A 22,981-nucleotide genomic window follows, 5' to 3' on the forward strand; every position below is an offset into this window, starting at 1 on the left:
CTTCCACCGAGCCCGGGGAGCGGCGGGGCGCTGGCAGAGGCCTCGGCACCGGCGGGCCCGGCTGTCCCGGCCCGGCTGTCCCGGCCCGGCTGTCCCGGCCCGCTCGCCCCTCGCCGCCCAGCGCGTCAGGGCAGCTGATGCTGACCCCCTCGGTGGCATCCGGGGGTGGCCGTGCCGTGTCTCTGGTGGGAGCCCAGAGTCCGCAGTGCGCGACCTCTTAGTAATAAGCTGTGATTTTATACGCGAAAAAAAAAAAACAACAAACAAACCCAACAGCAAAAAAAAAAAAAAAAAAAAAAAAAAAAAAGACAGGAAGTTAAATTGTTTTGTTCAGTTCTTCAACAGTGTCTGCTGCTAATGCAACTGTCAAAATTAGCCCATCCTATCTGAAAGTGGCCTCTTTCTAAATAAACAATATTTGTTTACTATATTGGTTGATGAAAGCATCTCTGCTTGTGTAGGTGTGAGTTAACATGCACCAGCAACTCATCTGTGACTTGTCTAAGTATCTCAGGAAGACTTTTTTGGTATTTGAAGTATTACTTTGAGTCACCTGATTCCATTAGGTTGGCCAGCAGTTTAAAAAACTTCCTTTTACTGAGGCGGTTCTCACACAGTGCACTATTTATGTTGCTCTTCTCAGCGCTGAAGAAATTCCACATCTTGAATGTGTCAGATTTAATGTATAAGTTGCTGTCTTTGTAACCATGTAAGCTGATGGTGGCTCATGTTTGGATAAACTTTTTCCAAAGCACCAAGAACTTGATTTTCGGTTTCAAAATCACTTAGGCAGTTTAAAAATACAGTGAATCTAGTCAATATAGTGAAATTTATGTTTCTGTTGAGCTTTCAGAATATTGTTGATAGACTTGGTTTTTACATTGGTGGGTTCCAGTAATTCATGGGATGTGTGTATGAATATTTTTTACTCAATCTAACGAGGTAGCAAGAAAATTACTTCTGGTGGGTATATACTACATAATACACAGTGTGTGAGGCAGATACTGTACTAAACCAGTGTACTGTTTCTCAGCTCATTTTGAGGTGCACTGTCCTCATGGGATCCTGTGTTCTGTGCCGAACACGCGATCCATTTTATTCATACATTTGGAAACTTTCACTTTGCTTTTCATTAAATATTTTTTGGAAACATTATGGCCCCAGACGGAAGGGCGTATAATTTTTGACTTCCTAATCCAGACTGGCTTAAAATCAGGTGGTGCAATTTTTTTTATTCTACACGTTGCAAGATATGGTAATATACTTTGACTTGAAAGCTAAAATTGGTAAGTGGTAGTCAGGAAAGAGTTGGTATTTTATTGCTATTATTCTGTTATGCTGGTAACTCTGAGCAGTACTGAAGAGACGCTTACTTTATTTTCTGTGAGCTCTACCCAGGAGATGGGTACCTCTCTGCAAACTGCCCTGGTTTGGATTTTATTTTCTTCACATTGTGCAGACATCAGCTATAGTAAAGAATATATTGTCTTTTTGAGCAGTGTAAGGGAGTAACTGGCTGAAAAAGCAGTTTTTAGGAGCCCAGCCAACTAACCAGTCACCATTTCATTTGGAAAGTAAATTTTGTTTTTTATATTGTAAACAAATTTCTCACCTTCTGCTTGTGCTCCTTCACAAATTGCCTCTTTTTGAAAGAAATATGCAAGATGTATTTGTATTTTACATGAAATGTTAAAAAACATAAACTGTAAGTAGTTGTCTGGAGTATGAATTTTTGAACTTTAATGGTGTCAAATCCTATATAGCTGATAAGGGTGACTGACAATCTGGCCTGGCCTGTGCTGCACAGGCTGTTAGTGCTTCCGGAATTGATTCCTGTTTAAACTTGAATATACTTTCTAAGGAAGGCTGGGGGCAAATTCAGTCTTGATTTGAATGCTTTCAATGATGGAAAATCCAATCTGTCTGTTGTTGTTGTTGTTGTTGTTATTAAACCATCTTGCTGTTGATGCTTCTTTCTTTGGAATCTGAACTTGCCCAGCTTCTGTTTTCAGATTTATCATTTTCTCTACAAGATTTACAAATGCTTCAATCAAGTTGTTAGATTTTGTGAGGTGGAGGATGCAAATAGGGATTTCTTCCATAGCTAGCTTGTAATCCTTGACCAGTTTTCTTGCTCCCACTTTGATAAACCACATCAATTAAATTCCTAGAGTTTTCATGTATGTGTAATGTGCTCTTCTCTGTACCATTCAAAATCAATGCATTTCTTATTGAAACAATAAACACTTTTAGGGGAAAGGACTACTATTTTCATACCAAGAAGCCTTTACAGATGCTTTCCTAGCATATTTGTTAACTGGCAACTTGGTAGGGAGTCTTCTGTCAAAACAGGTGAGGTGACTGTAGGCCTTAAGCACTCTGCAGGCTGTGGAGGCTGTCTCTGATGATGTGAGCTAAATTAGCAGTGGCCATTGCTCCTTCTCCTTTCTTGCTCCTCATCCCATGCTGTATGTACATCCCAGGAATCTACTCCAACACTTGTCAGGCCTGTTTTTAAGATACAGTAAGTTGCTGAAACAGTAAAAATATTCACAGAATGGAAACAGTGGCGTCATTTCTCCAGTTCTAGGTAGTTGCAGTAGTTGAAAGCTTGCTCAGAGCTGATACAGAAGGTTGGGTGGGCAGCAGGAGATTTTCACGGAGAAGGGTGAAAATATAAATGGGAAATGGAGGATCTGAGGCTTCTGGAGGCAGTTCTTCTGTTGGCTAGATCCTTACTTTAGCTTGGCATTGGGCTTTGTGGTTTGCTCAAGGTTGTGTGCTCTAAAAACTGAAACAAATGTTAAACCCTATCAAAATAAGAAAAAAAGAAGGTTGTTTAGGAGACTTCTAGAGTTTCACAGTCATTTAACTGAACCGGACTTCAGAGGTAAAGCAATTTCATGTCCACATTTAAGAACCGATGATTTCAGCTAAATACTTTTATTTTGGATGCTTCCTTCAGAAGCAGAGTTAACCTTACAAATTCCTTATTTTTAACTGTGTCACAAATGGCATGACACAGAAAGTGCCTGAGCCTAAAAAATTTTCTAAACTTGGTCACAAGGAAGATGCAGTTTGGTAAATGTTTCTGTCATAGTTGCTTACAAAAGCCACAGATGAGATTGTCATTCTTCTGTACGTTCCTTCGTGGTTTCTTTGGCCTTTCATATTCTTTCCCCGCTAGAGTTTGCCAAGTCCCAGCTTTACTCATGTCCTTTCTTTTGTTTTTGAGCTTCATTCAATAGGGAGAGCTAGAAATGTCAGGAAGCAATATGCTGGCTTTTAAACAACGTTCTCCCTACCTTAGCCTATTTTTAAACTTATTTATTATTTTAAAATGTAGGCAAGTCCTTTTCTTGAAAAGGCTGATGTTTTGCCATTTGTTAAGCCCTGATTTCAGAAGGAAGTGAGAGAACTGAATAGGCTATGGGCAAGACAGTTCTTCCAGTTCTTCTGGAACCTGTGCTGATAACATATGGTAAGAGTTTTAATTTAGAAGTTGAAACTAGGAGCTGATTTATTGGTGTAACATTGTTGATGTTGGTGACATTGCTTTCCCAAGAGAGGTATTTCATAAGGCAGTTGTTGATAAGCTTTGTGAAGTTAGGCCCCTCTTACTGTCAATACCAACAGTTTTTTTTTCTTTATAACTTTAAGGGCACTTACATCCCACCATTATGTTCTTGATTGTTCAATGGTTTGTGTACTTTGAGAACTCATTTATCTGGTTCTGTTTTCAGGACTGGGCCCTTTTTTGTGGGAGGAAGTCCTTTGAGATGAAAGCTTAGACTAAACATTCTGTTCTTTAAAGAAGATACAACTTAACAGTACTTCTAAAACAAGGAAATGCTGTTCAAGGCTTTTTTGTCCATCTGATCATGTTGGGTTTTCTCTTTTAATGCCACTGGCCAGGTATAGTTGAATTCCGCATAGTTCTTGTAGTTGTGGTGAAGGAAGGTCATGATTTACATATGAAAATTTCAGGGAGGGAAAGGTAATAACACATTAGCCTTAAATATTATTATCCTTAAGTTTGTATCCTTCCTTTCATCTTTCTTTTTCATTCTCTATTACTCTCAGCAGTGTAAGGCTTCCCAAAGAAGTCCCACATTTTCCTTTATACCATCACTTGAGTTGGTTAGAAACAATTCCTTGTTCTGATTTGCAGCTGGGAAGTGTAGCACTCCTCTGTGCTAAATCCTCCAAAATACCCAGACTTCGTGTTGTGTTAATCTACATTCTGATTTGTCCTTGCTTTGGAAACAGACTCCTTTCGTAAATCTCATCTTAAGGGAAGATTCAGTTAATAAATCTTAAGACATCTGTGAGTTGGGATGATCCTCTTCTATGCAGATCATGCCATAATCCATTCAACATGTTCCATTATTTAAATTCAGCAAAACAAGACATAATACAAAACATGAGATCACAGGTGATCTGTGTATGTAGGTTGTGATGGAACAAAATTATTAGTTGAAGTAATGATTTTGATTTTACGATCTAATGATGTAAAATGTTGTTTGGGTCTTTTGGGCTAGTATTAAGTAGATGTGGGGATACTTCCTGGGGCTTTTTAGATTGTTTTAGTTTAGTGGTTTGTTTTTTAAGGGGCTACAAGATGACTAGAGAAGGGGGAAATGTTTGGTAATGCAGATTAACCGCAGATTCCTGACCTATTGGAGGAGCGAGATGTTAGGATGAGCATGAGAACTGATATAGTTATCTTATGAAGACGCAGGTTTTCTGTTCTTTTGTCTTTCTGTCTGGCCTTATGGTCTTTTAAAGGTTCAGTGATATGTGGTTTATGTTACATTGCAGCAATTACCAGTTCAAGGCTTCTCATTTCTGTGCTGGAAAGCTGGAGAGCTGGTAATATTCTGAGTGATGCTGTGCTTGAGTAATGATTCCTCTGACTCAGTTTTTCAAAGTTATTTTGAGCACCTAGGCAGAGTCATCAGAGACTCATTATCAGAGGTCATAATTTAAAAACATGATTACAGGAGCCAAAGAGAAGGAAGCCTGATATCAAATGTCATAAGCTACATCTGGTTTATAGATTCAGAGTTTCAGGCTTTCACTCTGGTACAATTTCTCCATATATTGGTATTACTTCAGAAATAAGGCTTTACAGTTAACTGTAGCTTCATAAGAAGGTTTAATTTACTGCATTCTCTCAAGGTTTTCCTCTGAACTATCTTCCTCCTCAGATTTTCAGGTCTTGAAAAAAGTCCTAGAAGAGTGTGTGAATATTCACTAAACCTCTCCTTATTTGATTAGGGCATCTGGCAAATTTCAGAGTTTACAATGATTACCAAGATAAAAATCGTTTGAGAATTTTGCCATTTCAAATATGTGAGTTCCCTCCTGTATTAAATTTACAAGCAATTGAAACATTTATGGTGTTGGGAGCAGTCTTGCAAAACATTTTAAAAGCAGGTAATAGAGAAGAGACTGTAAAATAGTGGGAGTGATTTGTTTCAACCAGCCCTCCAGTAGGACAGATGAGCATTTAGATATCTAGAATAATTTTAAGTAAATAGCTATTGCAGTGTTCAGCATTTAAAGCTAAACCTCTTCTATTTCAAAGCGTGTTTCACAATTACAATTTCTCCGAATTCACTTTGCACTTCTCAGAGTGCTGAAAATCAGAGCTTGTGCTTTTACTTTCTTTAGTTGCATTCCTGCTTTCTCAGCAGTTTATGATTGGAAAGGAGCTTCCCAAGTAACAGAAAGTTCAAACAATAGAACAATCTTGTAGTAGTCCAATAAGCAAAATTCAAGTGCTACTGAAGAGAGAGGAAAAAAAAGCATATTGCTTACAGGAAAATTTAACTTAAGCTCTGAGCATTATCACTTTCTTTCCCAAGCCTTCTTAATCTTTGAGCTTTGTATGAATAAGACACCTCTGTCAACAATATATATATTAAAAAAAAAGACATTAAGACCAGAATCATTTAACTTTTGCAGATAGTCCTCTGTAAGACCCACAGTAAGGGGAGAAGGGCACAAGGAACAGCTCTTCCTGTAGGGAGCTGCCATTATGCAGCCTGGTCCAGCTGTTGAGTGGTTGTGAGGAGACATTTGGGACATGGTATGAAGGGCACATGAGCCATTCTCGGCACTGCTGGTAACAGGGTGAAGTGTGCTGGGTAACATAGAAGTGTGCTGGGTGAAGTCAAACCAGCGACTCTGTGTGTGAACATGTTTTTTGTGGGTAAAAGCTCTATTTCCTCCTGTGTTTTAGAGCAGCTCTTCCCCCAGGTCCTGCCCTTTAAAGGAAGCCACTGAACAGGAGGGGTTTCCAATGTGCAAAATAGGTGGCTGGAAGGAGGAGGAGGTGGTGAGAAGATGGGCAGTGCAGCCTGTGGGAGGTCTCTGGGGAGTCCAGGCAAAACAGCTGCTTCTGAGGAGTGGCAGCCATGTCTGGCCCAGGGTTTCTGCAAGTGGGACTTGCCCAGCTGAAATAATTCAGTCCCACTCCTGTAAAAAAGTGGAGAATGGTGAAGAGCTGGTTGATGGGTCTTATTTCTTATGACTTGTCATTGAGTTACTGACTTCTGCTCTGAGTTGCCATCTGCTCCTCCTTGGCAAGGGAACTGTTGTGCTTTTATTTTGTGTATTCATATGGTATCTCTGTTTAAACACAATAGGCTTTGGACTTGCTTTGCTTTTCCCAGACTTCTGAGACTGCAGTTCTCAATGTTCAGAGCAAAAATTAGTTGTCATCTCAATTCAAGCAAAGTGTTTGCTTTCCTGGTTGATAGAACAAAAGGGCTAATTTGCAAGAACAGCTATAAAAATTCTCTTAGAGTAACTTTAAACTGTACCTCCCTTCTGTATGACAGGTTCGGGGGTTTTTTCCCCTCTATGGTGTTTATGTAAGTGGTTTCCAGAAGAAAGACAATTGATATAAGTCTATTACATTTATTGTTTATTTTTAGTTCTTATTAAAATTCTGGTATTGCCTGAAGAGCCTATACAATTCATCTTTCTGCAGCAGTAAGGCGATGACTGATGAGGTGCTTCACCTTATAGCTTCATAGGATCTGAGAGCTAAGCTTAAATGTCTTATTTCCTCCACTGCATTGGTTCTTTTTTTGGGGGGGTCAAGGTTTAATTCAGTAACTGAATATTGCAATTACATATGATAATATAATGTAATTAGTGCTTACCTAGTTACAGCACACTTCTTTCAGCAGTATTGTAATTTCCTTCCTTAATAGCCCTATATTTTTCTTCTGAAAATGATTGCTTGTGGAATACAAAATTAGGCATCTTCCTTGCTGCAAGTAACTAGACCACAGTCTTGGATGTTTGTATGAAGGTTGTTGAATTACATTTTTTTTTATCAACAGCTCTGTCACATTCTGTCAAGCTGCCAAATTTTCTAGTAATTCGTAAGGAAGCAGAAGTTCTAACTTTCTTTTCAGGCTTCTTTGATGCTTTCTGTCACTGTAAAATGTTGCTGGTACAAGAAAAGTTTGTGAGGTGTTCTGTCAAACTTTCAATGTCGCGTGACTTAATCCAGTTCTGTCATTCATTACACCTCTTGGTTTGTTTTTTTATTTATTAAATGCATCTGTCCAGGCATTCCTTTTCTTCTTTTTTTTAAGTCTTTGTCTTAAAGTGGGATATGCCTACACTGCTGGTGTGCACGTTGCATTAAATTGCAGGTCATTAATGTCCAGTTCAAGTGCTGGGTGTTTTCTGGCCAGGTCTAATGACTGGGCTTTGCTTATTCGAGCTGCCATTTATCATGAAATAAAGTTTGTAATCTTACAGGGCCTTGTACTTTTCTACACTGCCAATAGAAAAGCCTAAAATAGCTGTAGGCTTGGATACTTTAGAACCCAAAAAATGTGAACCTTGCCCATTTCTAGAGTAAAGAAGCTTCCTCTGATAAAATGGTAATGCATTTATGTTGATGTAACATTTTCCTCACTTTTGTTCATAAAATAAAAGTAAATATAGGCTTTTACAAAGTAGTGTTTCTAATAAGAACTGAGATATAACAAAACACTACTATGTTGATTAGTGTTGGTTACTCAAGTAACAGAGAATTTAGCAGAATTCCATGTGGAGAGCTCATCCTGGTGCATTTCAGATTCCTTCCCAACTGCTTTCAGTGAGCATGCATGTTTTCCTATTAATATTTACCAGTGTTGGGGACTTCAGAGTAGTACAGCTGTTCCATTCTGTATTTTATGGATGAAGTGTATTTGAAGCAGCATCATTTTAACATGCACTTAGTTTGCTTTGCCAGGTATTCATTTGCTTCTAGAGTGGCCTGTGCATGTGGTACATTGAGATCCACAATGTGTAATAGTGTGCAGAGTCTGAAAGGACTTGAAGTTTGCTCGATAACCTTAGCGAAACTTTGTGCCTCTCCAATTATTAGGATAATTACTAATTTTTTCTAATCTCTGCTCTTGTAGAGGCAGCACTATTGTGACTACAAGCTGTCTTAATGAGTAGGCCACAATGTGGCAATTTTTCTGGTGAATGCTGCTGGCTTTTTCTGAAACCTTCACATCTTCCTGGCTCTGTTCTTTGGGGACAGAACCGTGCCCTAAAGTTTCAGGCAAACATCAGGGGACTTGGCACAGCAGGCTTCTGAAACACGCCATTAAATATTGGTTCAGCAAACAGTTGCAAGTTTTGCAGTTTGATTTCAGAGATACAGTAATGATTAATCTAGGCAGAGATTTTAATCACACTTGACATAAATGCATCCTGCCTGACATCTGTAAATACAAACCCATGCTGCAATTGCTGCATTTATTACTTGCTGTAGTCGTGGTGAAATTGGAATTAATGTTATCAAATTCAAAATTGTTGAGTCCCCAGTTTATCTGAGGATCTGGGAAAGGTTGGTATTCAGAAAGAAAAAACATGGGGAAGGCTGGGCACTTGGAGCAGTGCGGTAAATTGTTTCTGAAAAAGATCTGGCATCACTGGAGTTCCTCACTCATGGTAGGAGTTTTGCAGTACATTTTTAATTGATAACTAGTTTGTAAGTAATGTTTTAAACAAGAAAAAAGGTGCTTAACCCAGCAGAAAGCTCGGATGTGATTCAGAGGAGTATCTGAGTCAGTATTTGGAAATATCTTTAAATCACATGGGTTTCTTGAATGTATTTCTGCAACTGAATTTTCCTTGCTTCAGTGTTGCTTGGGTGCATGTAGATTCTGTTCTTGGGTCTGACAAGACCCCATAAATAAGTCAGTATGAACACACCAAAATGTAACCAAGCACCTCTTTTAGTAGTGCATAATAGTTATTCTGAAAATATGCTGCTTTTTTAAACCACTGAACTGCTTATAGATAATTCTCAGACTTTAATATTTTTAAGCACTGCTGTAAATCTAGGAAACATCACAGTTTTCGCTTTGCTTTTTTCATGCTCTGTGGCATGGTTATCTACCCACCTGGCTTATAACTGCATGGAAAGAAGCTGTAATTGGTTTTAACATCTTACAATTTTAAGATCTGTTTTACTCTAACACTCTTAAGAGATCTTAGTCATATAACTATTTTAGACCTCATTCTGCATCAATGACTTTTAGTCCCAGATGCTTGAGTTGAACAAGAGGCTTCCTGAGTAGGAATTCACTTGAATGCAAGTTCTTGATGTGCATTCTGCCTGTAATGCTGGCCAGGAGCACATTTCACTGGGCTTTGAGGTGTGGTGATGTTTGCTGACAGGTAGACAGCTGTAAAGAAGCTCATGTTCTATGAATCAAAAATAAAATGTGGAACAAAAAATGAGTGGGACTAGCCTGAACTAAATTCACGTAGTCTTTCATGACCAAAAAATTACTTTCAGCAAGACAGTGAAGTCCTGTGTGGTAGATCTGAAGAGTTAATGTGTCTTCACTGAGAAAAGCCCAAGTTACTGAAGTGGCTAGTAAGCTGTTGTCTTTATTACTACAGGAAATATGTCCAAGTCTCTTTAACAATTGAAAACTTGCCTAGACACTTATTTTCATTCCAATCTGAGAAGTGCCAGTGGTTTAAACCACATGCATGTTGGTGGGAATTGAGTATTGCCTTCCCCTTCCCTTACCATATAAACCACAAATATTACCATATTTATGGTTTGTACTTTTTGGAAACACTTCATATTTTGTTGTCAATTCCAATACGAGATAGACCTTTTAATCCAGTATAGATACTTAATTAAGTACCTGCCTGAAGTATTGTAGGTACATGCAACTTCTGAGTTTTGCATCTGTCTGCAAACATATTTTAGTAGCGGGAAGAAATTACCCAAGTCCTTTGTTTCTTTGATTTTTGTCTGTGTTTAATTTAGTTCTAATATGCTTATAGTCAGTACTGTTGACTTCAAATTATTAGCTGCAGGCTAGTGAACTTATTTTAGAGTTGAAAAATTGCCCAGAGGAAAGTGAGCCAGCAGGTCAAGAGACATTTTTAATGTGAATTTGTAGAGTAATGTGAGGATCCAGCAGTTAGAGCTGGTGAGGGAACTTGGAGTAATGATACCTGAATACTGTGACCTCTCTTCATCCAGAAATTGAGTTCTTTACTGAATTTAGTTTTACTTTTTGGATGAGTTTGCTTTAATTCTGATGTTGCCAAAAGCAAAACAAAATCATATTGAAAAGAAATGTAATACTAAAGGGAGGTTTTAATTAAACAAGTGAATTTTATTTTTTGCTTGTTGTTTAATAAAATCATAGTATAAAATGTTCCAGTTTCTTCAAGCTAGTTTTCTAGGCAGCTGTTGCTGAGCACATGCACAAGAAGTGATGCCTAGCCCAATACAAGCAATATATATTTTCTCCAGTTTCTCTATAGTAGTTAAAAAGATAAACATTAGTGTCTGCTTCATAATAAATCTTTATCACTTTACTGGCAGTTGCTAGTATAATGGACAATCTCTTGCATTTCTAAGGTACTGTTTCTGTAGGAGTCTGTCTTAGAAGACAGTGTCCCTTGTGTCCTCTTATTCTTCTATTGTCAGTTTTTGGTTTGTGTCTTGTCTCTTAGGAAAGCCTGTGAGAGGAACATGTGGACATTTCTTTACCACAGTCAGGACAGAGAGTAGCTGCTTCTCCAGGCTGAGAGTCATAGCACTTGAGGAGCCACTTGATATTTCTGCATAGGCTATCCAAATGCACACTTTGCCTTGCAGTCTGATAGAGTTTGATAGAAGGACTAAAATGAAAAGGCATTTTTTGTCAAATCATAGCCCAGATGTTTCCTTCATTAGTAGTATACATGTTTTTTATATTTTTGAAGTCAGGCTGGATGGAGCTTTGAGCAGCCTGGGCTAGTGGAAGGTGTCCCTGCCCATGGCAGGTTTGTTGAAACAAGATGATCTTTAAGGTCAGTCTGACACAAACCAATGATTCTGTGATTCAGTGCTGCAGATGATGCAGTGAAAATCTCTTTGGACTTGGGGCACTTAGCTTTTGAATGAGCTTAGATTTCAGGCTAAAGGGTAGGGAAGTTATTAAATCTACCTAAATGTTAGGCACTGTGTGAAGAAAGCTGGTGTCCCCAGTCCTCTGTGGTGGGAAAGACATGGGGGGCTCCTGTCTGTATTCCGGTATTCTTACTGTTTTTCTCAGCATTTTGGACAACAGCCTTTTAAACTTCTTGCAGAATTTCCTATAATTTCCACGGAGGGATTTAGCATGTGTTTTGATCTGTAGAGAGTTTTTTCAAAGATGCATTGATTAAAACATGGCAACTTAAGTAGTCTGTGAATGGTGAGACAAAACAATGGTTAAGCTGTCATATAGATCCATGCCTACCCGGTGTCTTCCCGGAGCTTCACTGGCACAGTGAAAACAGCAAGGGGTTTAAGGCTTCTGCTTCAGCTGATAGCAAGTCAGATGTCTTGCACTTATTCTAAGCAGTAAAATACCTACAAATCACTAGTCTTTTACAGACAGTAATCACAGGGCAAATTATTGTGAAAGATTAGTACAGGAAAGAAAATGCAAAAATAGTTTTAAGTTAATTGTTTGGGTGGGTTTTTTTTTTTTTTGTATTTTATTTCTAAAAGCAATATTTGTGGGCAAAAAGTAATTCTGAAAAAAAAAAAACCTCATGAAAGAAACCTCACAAAAAATGTACTAAAAACCAAAAACCAAACCCACATCCAAAAAGCTTCTGGAAGATAACTAATAAAATGAAGTCTGGGAAGAAATAAATGCATTTTCCTCTTCTGTGCTTCCAGGTGTGATCAACATAGTGCTTATCAGTATTTCACAAGCAGGAGATTTCAAAGGCTTACTAGACCTACTGAAGAATATTTGTACTTACTGAAGCAGTTTTTGTAGCAAGCTGTTCTGAAGTTTATTCATACCAGATGTGTTGCTGGAGTTACTTGAGGTGACCAAAAGCCCTTTGTTGTTCATCCCAGCTAAAAGCTTAGGCTGCTGTCCTAGAAGAAAAGTTCAAGTCTTCTTACTGACACAACCATTTAAAATGTGAGGACTTTGACTTGTTTAGAGCCAATGCTAATGATTAACTTGGCTTCATTTAAAAAAATTATTTATTTTATTTTTGGCATTGTGCCAGGGTTCCCAAATTATGGTTTCTGCTCCTCCAGTGGTTTCAGAGAAACCTGCATTTATCTGCTCATATACTTCCCAAAAGAGAAATCCAGCATTTGATCCTCTTTCTGTCAATATGGGAACTGCTGCCACCAGGATGAAGTGTTGCCATCTTGCTGCTGTGATACAGCAGTTGTATTTCTGACAGTGGCACCAGGCAATTTAAACCTGTGAATCCCTGTCTCTTGACAAGAGCAGTGCAGGGTGGCTGAAGCTCTGAACTGCTGAAGTGCCAACTGTGAAGAAAAATGTGTGCAGTTATGGGAATTTCATGCTATCAAACTTCCATGGATATTTCCTTTGTACTATCTGCCACTGTCAGCTGACCAAGAAAAGCAGTTGTGGTACAAGTTTCCTAAATTGTAACACTTGGTTGAAACAGATGAATCTATGGTGTAATGCTAGATCTTTTTCTAATACAAATGAAGCCCTATGCATAGGAAAAGCATTTTCAAACATGTGTCCAATTTTTTTAGGTGCTTCTCTAATTTTTGTGCTATAAAGCATTCTTTGATGCAGAACTGTTGCATTGCAGTCAGGAAGTCCGGCATTACAAAAACATTTTGCTTCAGAAGTGTGAACTTAAAGAAAAACCAATAGTCATTCTGTGTGGGTCGTTGATCATTTGTCTCAAGGAAGGCTGAGGCAGGGAAGATGTTGTAAAAGCTGCTCTGAGCACAACTGATGTGCATTAGCTGTTGTTAGCCTGTCTGCTTATGGCTGGTGAGGAATACACAGGGGCTTCCGCTGTCCTTCTCCATGACAGAGCTACCTTGCTGCAGCTGAACTGTAATGCAGGCAAGTGTGGCCCTGTGCACATCAGGATTGTTCACTTTTGGGGTAAGGTGCTTTTCTATCTGAACCTAGCCTTGAGTGAAATATCTTGGAAAAGGCAGAAAGATTCTTCTCATGAGAAGTAGGTGTTTCTGTTACTTTATCACCTCTTTGAAGATTCTGAAGGGCATCCAGCAGGAGCCAGTGGATCAGGATGTCTGCAGAGACCTTGGCTATTCATCTAGTAACTTAGTGAAGCAACAGTGTAACCTTTTATTGGAAATTTATTTTAATGACTTTTGCTAGACAACTTCCTTCCCACTTTATTTATGCTAAAGAGCCTTAACACTGACAGGTAGAGTTGCATAGTCTTACATTTGCTTTCAGAAATAAGTTGGTTACTAATCTCAGTTTTTTGTTGTTGGGTTTTTTTCCTTTTGGTTTTTAGTATTACAGAAAGTAGAGGGAAGCACTCAACTTGGACAGAAGTAGTGGAGGAAAGTGAAGTCTGCTCCAGGCCTGCAGAGGAATATTTCGCTAATCTAGATACTGCTTTTCAATGTGGGGAATCTTTGGTGTTTTAATATTCCTGGGCACAATTGTATCATAATTCTAAATAGAAAATAATAATTATTGATTACAATGCTCAATGTTGGGAGGCTTCACACTGTAGTAAGTCAGTAAATCTGTAAAGTGGGAAACTACAGTCCAGTTGTGCAACTACAGCAGATAGAGCAAGCTCCAAAGAATACTGATACAACACTGAGAATTACCAGTTTCCTTTTTATTTCCTTTATTACAATCTAAAATTCTATATCCATACTGCAGAAAAGCTAATTTTCCTTTAACTCTTATTGGTTTCCCCCATCTTGGACTTGCAGACAAAACTGCTGGCTCCCTCTCATTCTGGAGAAGCTGCAGTATATGCCAGAGGTACAGAGATGCTGGGGATCAGAGAACCCTTTCCCTCTTGCCATGTGCTGTGGCAGAGCTCCGCTTAAGCCATGCCAGGCTTTCCTCACACAAGGGAGCATGAGGTGGATGTCAGGATGTGTTCCAAACTCCCATTGGAGATGCTCTGTTGCCACCTGAGCAAAGGGAGGCAGTAGCTTACAGTGCAAGACCCAGGCCTGCTCTCTGTCAATGAAATCAGTTAAAGCTTTTTGGATTAGCAGGATTTTTTTCTCAAAGGAACTGACAAAACAACTTCAGAATCCAGAACCATTCGTATCTTGGAGCAGAGGTGGTGGTTGGAGAGGGGAGATATACATGCAACCAGTAGATGAAATTAATTTTCTTATAGCTAATAGATTTGTTAATGGTTCTTTCTTGTTTTGCATGTTTGCAGTATTCTGTAAAAGAAGCAGTGGCCTTTATTCCACTAACAAAGTATTTTAATTTCTGAAATTCCTGTAGTTCTTGGACTGTTTGATCCTTTTGTATATAATCAGAAGTAAATATGAAACACAACAGTTACTGTAACAATTTTTTTTCTAAGCTGTATTTTGAAGAAGTTGTCTTCATGGTGTTCATTAATCTGGACTGATCCAGATTAATGATCTGGAATTCATCAGAGATTTCCATTTTATGAATATTCAAAGTGTCCCTAAGCTTAGCTCTAATATTCAGTGTGTGTATTGCAGTTCCAAGGAGCTAAAATCCTTTTCTTGTTAAATGCTTTTTTCCATGCCCATTTGCAAATTCGCATGAATTACAAAGGTAGATAGAACTTTTAAGTTCTATCTGCTACTTGGGCACAATATTTATGGCCAGTAAGAAGGAAAAAGCTTATTGGAAAGTCAAACCATTTTCCATTTTACAGTATTTTGGTACTGATTGTCAGAAATTTAAATAGGTTTGGGGTTGCCCAGGGAAAGCCTAGGGGGTTTTCCATTGTTAACTATACACTTAATAGTTGGGGCAAAAACATTTTAGTCACTTAGTTTTACTTTGGAATTGGTTGAGTTTATAAACTCAACAGTAGGAGGATAGTGTTAAAGCTTACTTGCCAGAAGTTCTTAAGGTCTTAATTTCCAGCCTAGGCAAGTGATCCTACAAAATGCAGGTGAAATGAAGAGTGCTGGCAGAAAAAGATGAGGAATGGATTTGAAATGTCAATATACAGACCACATTTCAGATGTACCTCAAATTCTTAATGCTCTGTAATAATCCATTTTTGTAGCATTGCAAATTGGCTGTTGTTTTTTTTTTTTTTTTTTTTTAATTTGTTTTCAATTTCTGAAACTGTATCTAGCAAGGTTTGTTTGTAATTTTTTCCCTGCTTTCTACTTTTTTCTGACTTTTGAAACAGGCATCCAGAGCAGGTCGATAAGTGGACTTTGGCATAAAGACTTTATTAAATGCTATGTATCGCTTATTTTTTCTTTCTCTACGGGCTGAATACTTCCATTTTTTTTCCTAAGTGACTTTAATTTCACTGCTGTATCTGGAGAATCTAGTATTTGCATCTGTTCTTTTATTAGACAGAAATACATTTTACCTTTCCAGTCTGGTCATCACTGGGGATGTTTTGCCAGTTTTTCTGAAGGCTGATAAAATTTGTCTGTTGCCTTTTTTCTGGTAAACTCTCATCATTCCTGTGAATAGAAGCGAGAATTTAATACTATGGTGTATTACTTGAAAAAGCCTAAGAAGATTCCCTGGTTAAGAAAGCTGCTTTTCCCATGATTTAGATGCCCAGCATCTGAGTGCTGTTAAATTGACTTGCAGAAAGTGGATAAATTTTGGCAACCTGCTGGAACAAGGACATGTTCAACACCTCCATCTGCTTCTGCTGAGGGAAGAGCTCTGGAGAGTGGTGCTTTTTACACCCCTGCTTAAAATGTTCTTGTATTTCTAAAGGTGTGCTGCTTTTCTTCAGTTTTCAGGAAAGTAAAGCAGCTTATTCTTGTATTTCCATGGAGGCCAGATGTGCTGCTGGAAAGAAAGCAGTCAGTGTTATTATTGAACACAGTTTTTGCCTCTTCATCTCTGTTTTGCATGGCATAATCTGAAAGTGCTGAAAGCCTCCATTCTAAGGGGAAAGTTTTCATGCAAGGGAGCATTCAGAGTACTTAGGACACATGGTTTTCTGCAATGTTGTGCTGCTCTAGTGGAGAAGACCAAGTGTTCAATTTGTTGTGCACATGGTTTGGGATTAGATTTGTCAGCTGAACAGCTGAAACATGTGTATTTTTTCTCAGCTCTGTTTTTATTTACACTGAAGTAAAGTATCTTTTGACCAGCCAGAAGTATTTCCACATGATACTCATGAAATTAAAATGTGGGGGTGGAAAGTTGTTTTCCTCTGGTTTTCTGTTCAGAAGTTGTGTCTGGGTGAGGATTATAAAAACCTGCAGTTTTGAGACAGGCAAGACTTGATGGTGAATATCTGTCTTTCAGTAATTTTTTTCCTATCACTTGATGGTGAATATCTGTCAGTAATTTTTTTCCTATCACATAGCTTACTTTCAACAGAAATTATTTTATTGTCTCCTTTGACAGAAAATATTACTTTTTGGTTATTTTTTTTCCTTCCCCTCACCCTCCAAGTACAAGAAGGAACTCATTGCTGTACACTGAATGATGTTATTAGTAAAACCAAATGTTTCAGACATTTCTTTATGTGGTGTAATAGCAGAGTCAGTGCACAGCAAAGCCTTTGTGTATCTAAACACTTAAAAATTAGATTTGTTTTGTTTTTTCCTCCCTTCTCATGCCAGAAATAACAAGCCTAGTCTCACTGCTTGTTTCTGCATTTGCATAGTTCTTCCCATATAGAGTCTCAAAACATAATTTTACATATTACATTTTACGCACAGCAGTGCTTACTTAGATCTGCAGTTACTTGCTTTTCTTTTTCTGAATTGCTTGCTCTGTGAACTACTTCCCTTTACCCAAATTCGAGTTGGAATATGTCTTGTATAAAACAAAAAAAAAAAAAAGAATTGTATGCTAAAGTCAGAAACCTTTCCTTCTTCCCCTGGAAAACATTGTACATATACTTCTGGACATGACAGAGAACAACCAGTCTTAAATCCTTGTGGTAGATTATCTCCAACAAGCTCCACATGAGATTTTTGTCTTTTAAAGTTGTTGTTACTGTTGAGTTTGCAGTTCAAATCTAGGAAATGCCAGCTTCCTATGTGTTGAGTTGCTCTTTGTACATTCAGCCTTACCCCACTTACTATTTCTGTGAGTTAAGGATAATTTGTGCTGATGCTTTCTTAATGAAACCTTCTACAGAAGATGGAAGCCTCTGCATGTTATGTTCTGTTCTGTTCTGTTCTGAACTGTTATGTTCTTTTCCACATACAGGCTCGTGTTATGTATGATTTTGCTGCTGAGCCTGGAAACAATGAGCTGACGGTCAGTGAAGGGGAGATCATCACAATCACCAACCCGGTAAGAAAACTGAGATGGAATTTGCTTCAGTGCACTTTCCTGACCTACTTCTATCAGCAGATGGAAGGAAAATGGTGCTGGTGATGTCTGAAAGGCCTGGCAACCCTTCCCTGAAGAATTAGCAAAAAAACAGAATACAAAGAATTTTCTAATAGTCTTGTGGAAACAAATGCAATGTTTTGGAGGATGGGGCCTTCTCAAACTGTGCCCACACACACAAGAATGTACTCAGCTTTGTATTCCTCTAAACAGAGCTGAGAGACAAGTAAGAGGAAGGAACTAATGGTGATGATAGCCTGTACATCTGAATGCCTTGTCTATTTTTGTGTGCCTAATATTGCACATTTTGTGTGTATGTAATCTTTCATGTGCTTGCCACTTGCATTTAAATGTGACATCCAGTTCACTTCTAAGTTTTGAGTTTCTTAATCAATGACTTCAGCATTCCAAGTTTGGTAAAGAACTCGCAACAAAAATTTTTTACTGAAATTTTGTGTCCTTTCATAATTAAAGAAATATGAACAAGGTATAGGGAAGAAGTGGTGACAATACTATCACAATGCTATCAGGGCATTGTTAAATGAATAGGGTTTTTCAGCACTGACACTTGATTTATGTCCACATTTTGAATTTCAGTGTACTTTAATTGTCCCATATAATTATTACTCTTGGTAACAAAGTATTAGTTGATTTTGCTTTAAATTTTATGTAATGATATGGCTTAGTGTATAGGTTTGCCTTGCAAAACAAATACAAACAAAAACTACCTGATCATAAAGCCAGGTCTTATTTATCCATTTGTGTAAAACACACACATTCTGCAAAATAAACTCAATTCTCTGAAGATCCTGTGTAGAAGAAGATTCATGTGTAATCCTGATAATTCATGTCTAATCCTGATTACACATGAATCTGTGAAGATTCATGTGTAATCCTGACAATTTTTAGTTCCACTGATCTTAAATACTTGAAGCAGATATTTAACAGAGCCAACGCCCTCTTGGATAGTGTGCTGTGCTATGGCAGGGTAACATTTTGAATGAATTCAGGACCTTAATGCCATTTCACAAAAGTAAGACTAAATATAAATCACCACTTTTAAGCTATTTTAAGCTAGTTCTCACTGACCAAGACATCTGTGGCTTAAGGCAGGATACTCTAAACCAAGTAAAACTTTTTTTTTATGCTGTCTATGATAAATTGCTGCAAAGGCTCTTGATCTTTTTTATATATGATAAGTTTAGATGGCAATAGCTGAAGTCATGCAAGTCCGCTGATGATTGCTTTCAAGTGTAGCAGTGTCAATATGACTTCTGGCTCAAGATGTCATTGCTCTTGCAGTTTAACCAAGCTAGTTGAATTTATAATCTGAGATGTCTAATTATTTTTGTGTTCTTGAGTATTAAGTTTTTAGGTATGTAAGAGGAAATAAATGCAAGTTGTTATTTCACTAACTGCTTGATCTTTACTGCAGAACATCTTGAATACATAAGCAGGCTTCTCCTTATTGGAGTGCCTGTAAAGTGCAGGACTGTATAAAATGTTGAAGTGAAAGAACAAAATTGTGAATAAAGAAATACATAAATTAAAAAGCTAATTAAGAAAACCTTAAGTTTAGTAATCGATGTCTAGCATATGTGTCTCCAATTTTCATCTGTGACCTAGCTTGACATGTAGCTATGTGTTCTCTAAACAGGTTGATTTAAAACAGAGCTGCCTTATTCCAGATAATGTTGTCCTGGAATTAACTTCATTTAACAGCAAATGTCTACAGAGCTTTCATAGTGTATGTAGAATATGTGTTTAAAAAACCCCAAACAATATCAACATGTCCCACTGAGATCAGTGCTGAACTTTTGTTAGTTCTTTCTAAACTAATAGCATAAGACTGCTTCTAAAAAGAAATGTGAAGTGCAAAGAAGGAGTCCAGATCTTACGCGGCATGTGGGTCTTTTAATCTTGAGAATAGCCTTAACATTTCTGTGGGTGATAGCTCTCACTCATCACATGTCTCTGCACCTTCAATAAATGAGGCAGAGATTTTACAGATATCACCAACAGTTTTATTCTTTGAGTCTTGTTTCTTTATTGTCTGTTGATTAAAATTAATTCATTGAAACGGACATACTAATAGCTGTGTTTATATGCAGTCTGTGGCCAGACAGTTAATTGTGGTTTTATAAATGATCAAAAGTGCTGAAAAATCAATTATTTTTCCCCTTCATGCTTGTTAAAATCTGACGTCCAGAATAGCTGTGTAAAATCAGCACAGTCTGCATTATGTTTAAACGAGTATCTGCTGCTTCAGCAGCTTTGAGTGAGTTTGTTCAGTCTCACAGTCATAGCTGTGTTTTGAACATTGACAGCAAGACAGTGCTTCCTGCTGAGCATTTGACATTTGACAGCAGCACAATGCTTCTTGTTGAGCTATTTGAAGCATGTTGTGGGATCCATCTAGATAAATTATTTCTATATTACTTCTTTTAGGATGTTGGTGGAGGCTGGTTAGAAGGAAAAAACAGCCAAGGCGAGAGAGGACTTGTTCCAACAGATTATGTTGAGGTAAGTGACTACACTGCTCAGCACTAAGAAAGCAGAACTGCTGAAAAGGCCATCCTCTTGTTTGCTGACCAAACTGAAATGCTCAAACAGAAAGCTTGGAATATGTAATCTTATTGTAGCAGTTGTAGCTGGCTTTGGACACCAGTGGAAACCTACCATCTGAAGCTCCTGAGCTGCTTAGTGGTTTACCAAGAAATGCAACAGGAAGCTGTCAATAGTAAATACAGCTCATCTGCAGAACATGAGTTGTTTTGAATATGTTTTGGTTTTGGGGGGGTCTCATAATCCAATAATTGGGTTTTTTTCTGTCTGAAGATAGAAATATGGAAGAAATGAGTAATGTAAGTTTACACTGGTGTTGCTGTGGCAGACTTGATTCATGCTCATAAATCTGGAATGGAGCCACATTTCTGGGGCTCGGGATGTGGATTACCAAATCCAGGGACTACTCAGCTTTTCTTCTTACTGAAACCCTCTGTTGTCTCTTCACTGTGTGTTGGCCTGATTGTTGTTTAAAGGCCAGTGGTATTGTTTTGGGGGTGGAATGGGATTGCAGTGCGAAGACTGCAGTCACACTCTTGGATGGCCCAGTGTCTGCATGTGTGCAGGTTGCTGGTTAGGTGGGTGAATACCTTGGCTGTAATTCCTGCAGCCTCGTGAGGCATGTGTCTCTCTTCCTTCAGCAGTGCTATGTTTATTAAAAAAAAGAAAAACAAAAGGGGGAGGAGGGGAAGGGAAAGCAGGATCACGCTGGCTCACATGACCTTGTGTTTTTGCTTCAGTTGGTTAGCTCATGGTCTGGTAGCTTTTGGCTTTCTAAACTTACTGTCCCAAATCCATCCCCTGAGCACTGAGTTCACAGTCTCCAGGCACTTACATTTATAACCTTTAATCCCTATGCAATTTATAGATAGGTGTTCACTGCCACAACTGTCTTGTATGTTGTAGTTGTAAGGCAACCTAGTTCCATCTGGTGTGGAAGTAAATCCTCCAGAGTATCATGTCAGTTTCTTGTAAAAGTTCAATTGAATTTGAATTTTAAAAAGTTATATGCAAACATATTAAAGTCTAGTGACATGACTGTTAGGGTGATTATATATGGTAAAGCATAATTTGGTTAATTGAAGCATGAAAAATCTTTCTCAACCTTTTCCATTTCAGATTATAACTGAAGGTGCAAAAGATGGCATTAGCTGTGGTAACTCATTAGCTGATCAGGCCTTTTTTGATTCCCTTTCTTCAAATACAGCTCAGACCAACTCTGCTGCCAAAAGCAGTAATCAGGTATGTCTTGTGGTTTTTTGGGCACTGTGGGCATGGAAACTTTTATTGACGTAATTGCTTGCTGTACTTTATTTGTGAACCTTCACTAATTAAAATAATTGTGTTTTCATTAGGGAACACTTTTGTTGAATATTAATAATGTGTGTGACCGCTCAGATACTGTCACTGCTGGAAAATTTAGTAGTCTTAATGCTTTCAGAAATGGAGCATTTTTATTCTTTCCAGCCTGCAATGATATAAATCTGTGACTACTTCAGTCTCTGTAAGTGTAAGTGCACTCTTAGCAAATTTATTTTATTTTCAAGCTACTTCTTTTAGTATGTTAACCTTATTAAGGAACCAGAGATTTCTTTTTTTGATGTCTTATACAATTAGAGGATCTATACATCAGCAGCCAGAGTGAATGGATATATTTCTTTCTCAGAATTTGAGTAAGAGTAGTTTCTTGAATTAAAAAAGACGAAGTAAATTCGTGCATTATCAGCTGGAGAAAAGGCTGACTTTCGGTTTGCTGCAAGAATGTTTTTGTTCCTCTATTCATAGCTTTTTGCCTGGTGCACCAGTTCATTAAGCAGCAAATATTTAGTTCCAGGTTAGATATCTAAGGACACGTTATCTTAAACACAAGCGGTTTATTATGGTCTACAGACTGGTGCATGTCCCACATGTAGGAAGTTAAACATTTTGAAGTCCATAGGTCAACAGAAGAACAAAATCTGCATTTTTTTCCCAACAGCAGCATGCAAAGGTCTTTTGTGTTGGAAAGTAAAGGCATTACTTATGGTAACAGCTGGGGGGACACACCTGGTTTGTAGGTCAGTTAAATATCAGTTATTAGTTTTCTTAATTGCACGACAGGACTTAGACATGAAGTGAGATCTTTTGAAAACTCTACATGGGACATTTTTGTATGACCGTGAATGTAGCTGTTCATTGACTATAGAGTGTTTGATTTGGGCTTCCTTGTAGTCAGCTGGACAATGCCAGGATTGTTATTCTGTGATCGCAGGTCCTCACTAGAGGACTCCAAACCTCACTGTGACTGTCTCAATGTTTATTTTTTTAAATTGATACCCAGTTAATATGTAAGGCTAAATGCAGAATTCATGAAATACCTCATGAGTTTTTAATGTCAGACTGAGCCAAGGTTTTGATTATAGGTTAGTTTTGCCTCAGTAAAAATTGCAGTAGTTTGAATGCAGAGTGGGAAACCTCTTTTCTTCCTTGCTGTCTCTTACCCTTGCCCCATTTTTTTTCCTGCTGTAGTGTTTCTAGCAAAACTTTGCATCTGAGAAGGCTTGAGGTATTTGCATCAGCTACTTGCTGCCAAATCAGAGAGTACTGTTTCTCAGAGGAGAAACATAACT

The 22,981-nt window shown here is 38.1% G+C and overlaps 2 protein-coding genes across 5 annotated transcripts in view; one reads left to right on the top strand and one right to left on the bottom strand.

Moving 5' to 3' along the window:
* The window catches only part of SNX9 (sorting nexin 9), a 61,854-nt gene that overhangs the window by 701 nt on the left and 38,172 nt on the right, over nucleotides 1-22,981 (top strand). For both annotated transcript variants that reach the window (XM_038133214.1, XM_038133215.1), the window contains exons 2-4: nucleotides 17,682-17,768; nucleotides 20,256-20,330; nucleotides 21,492-21,614. In XM_038133214.1, the coding sequence (XP_037989142.1) occupies nucleotides 17,682-17,768; nucleotides 20,256-20,330; nucleotides 21,492-21,614 (285 nt within the window). The remainder of the gene's footprint in view (nucleotides 1-17,681; nucleotides 17,769-20,255; nucleotides 20,331-21,491; nucleotides 21,615-22,981) is intronic.
* LOC119699554 (translation initiation factor IF-2-like) overlaps nucleotides 75-22,981 on the bottom strand; it is a 75,497-nt gene continuing 52,590 nt past the window's right edge. For 2 of the 3 annotated variants that reach the window (XR_005256464.1, XR_005256463.1), the window contains exon 3: nucleotides 75-15,961. The gene's annotated coding sequence lies outside the window, so the exon portion shown is untranslated. The remainder of the gene's footprint in view (nucleotides 15,962-22,981) is intronic. The other variant, XR_005256465.1, reaches the window with a different exon arrangement.

The sequence above is a fragment of the Motacilla alba genome, chromosome 3, assembly GCF_015832195.1.
Source record: "Motacilla alba alba isolate MOTALB_02 chromosome 3, Motacilla_alba_V1.0_pri, whole genome shotgun sequence".
In the NCBI taxonomy this organism is placed as follows: Eukaryota; Metazoa; Chordata; class Aves; order Passeriformes; family Motacillidae; genus Motacilla; species Motacilla alba.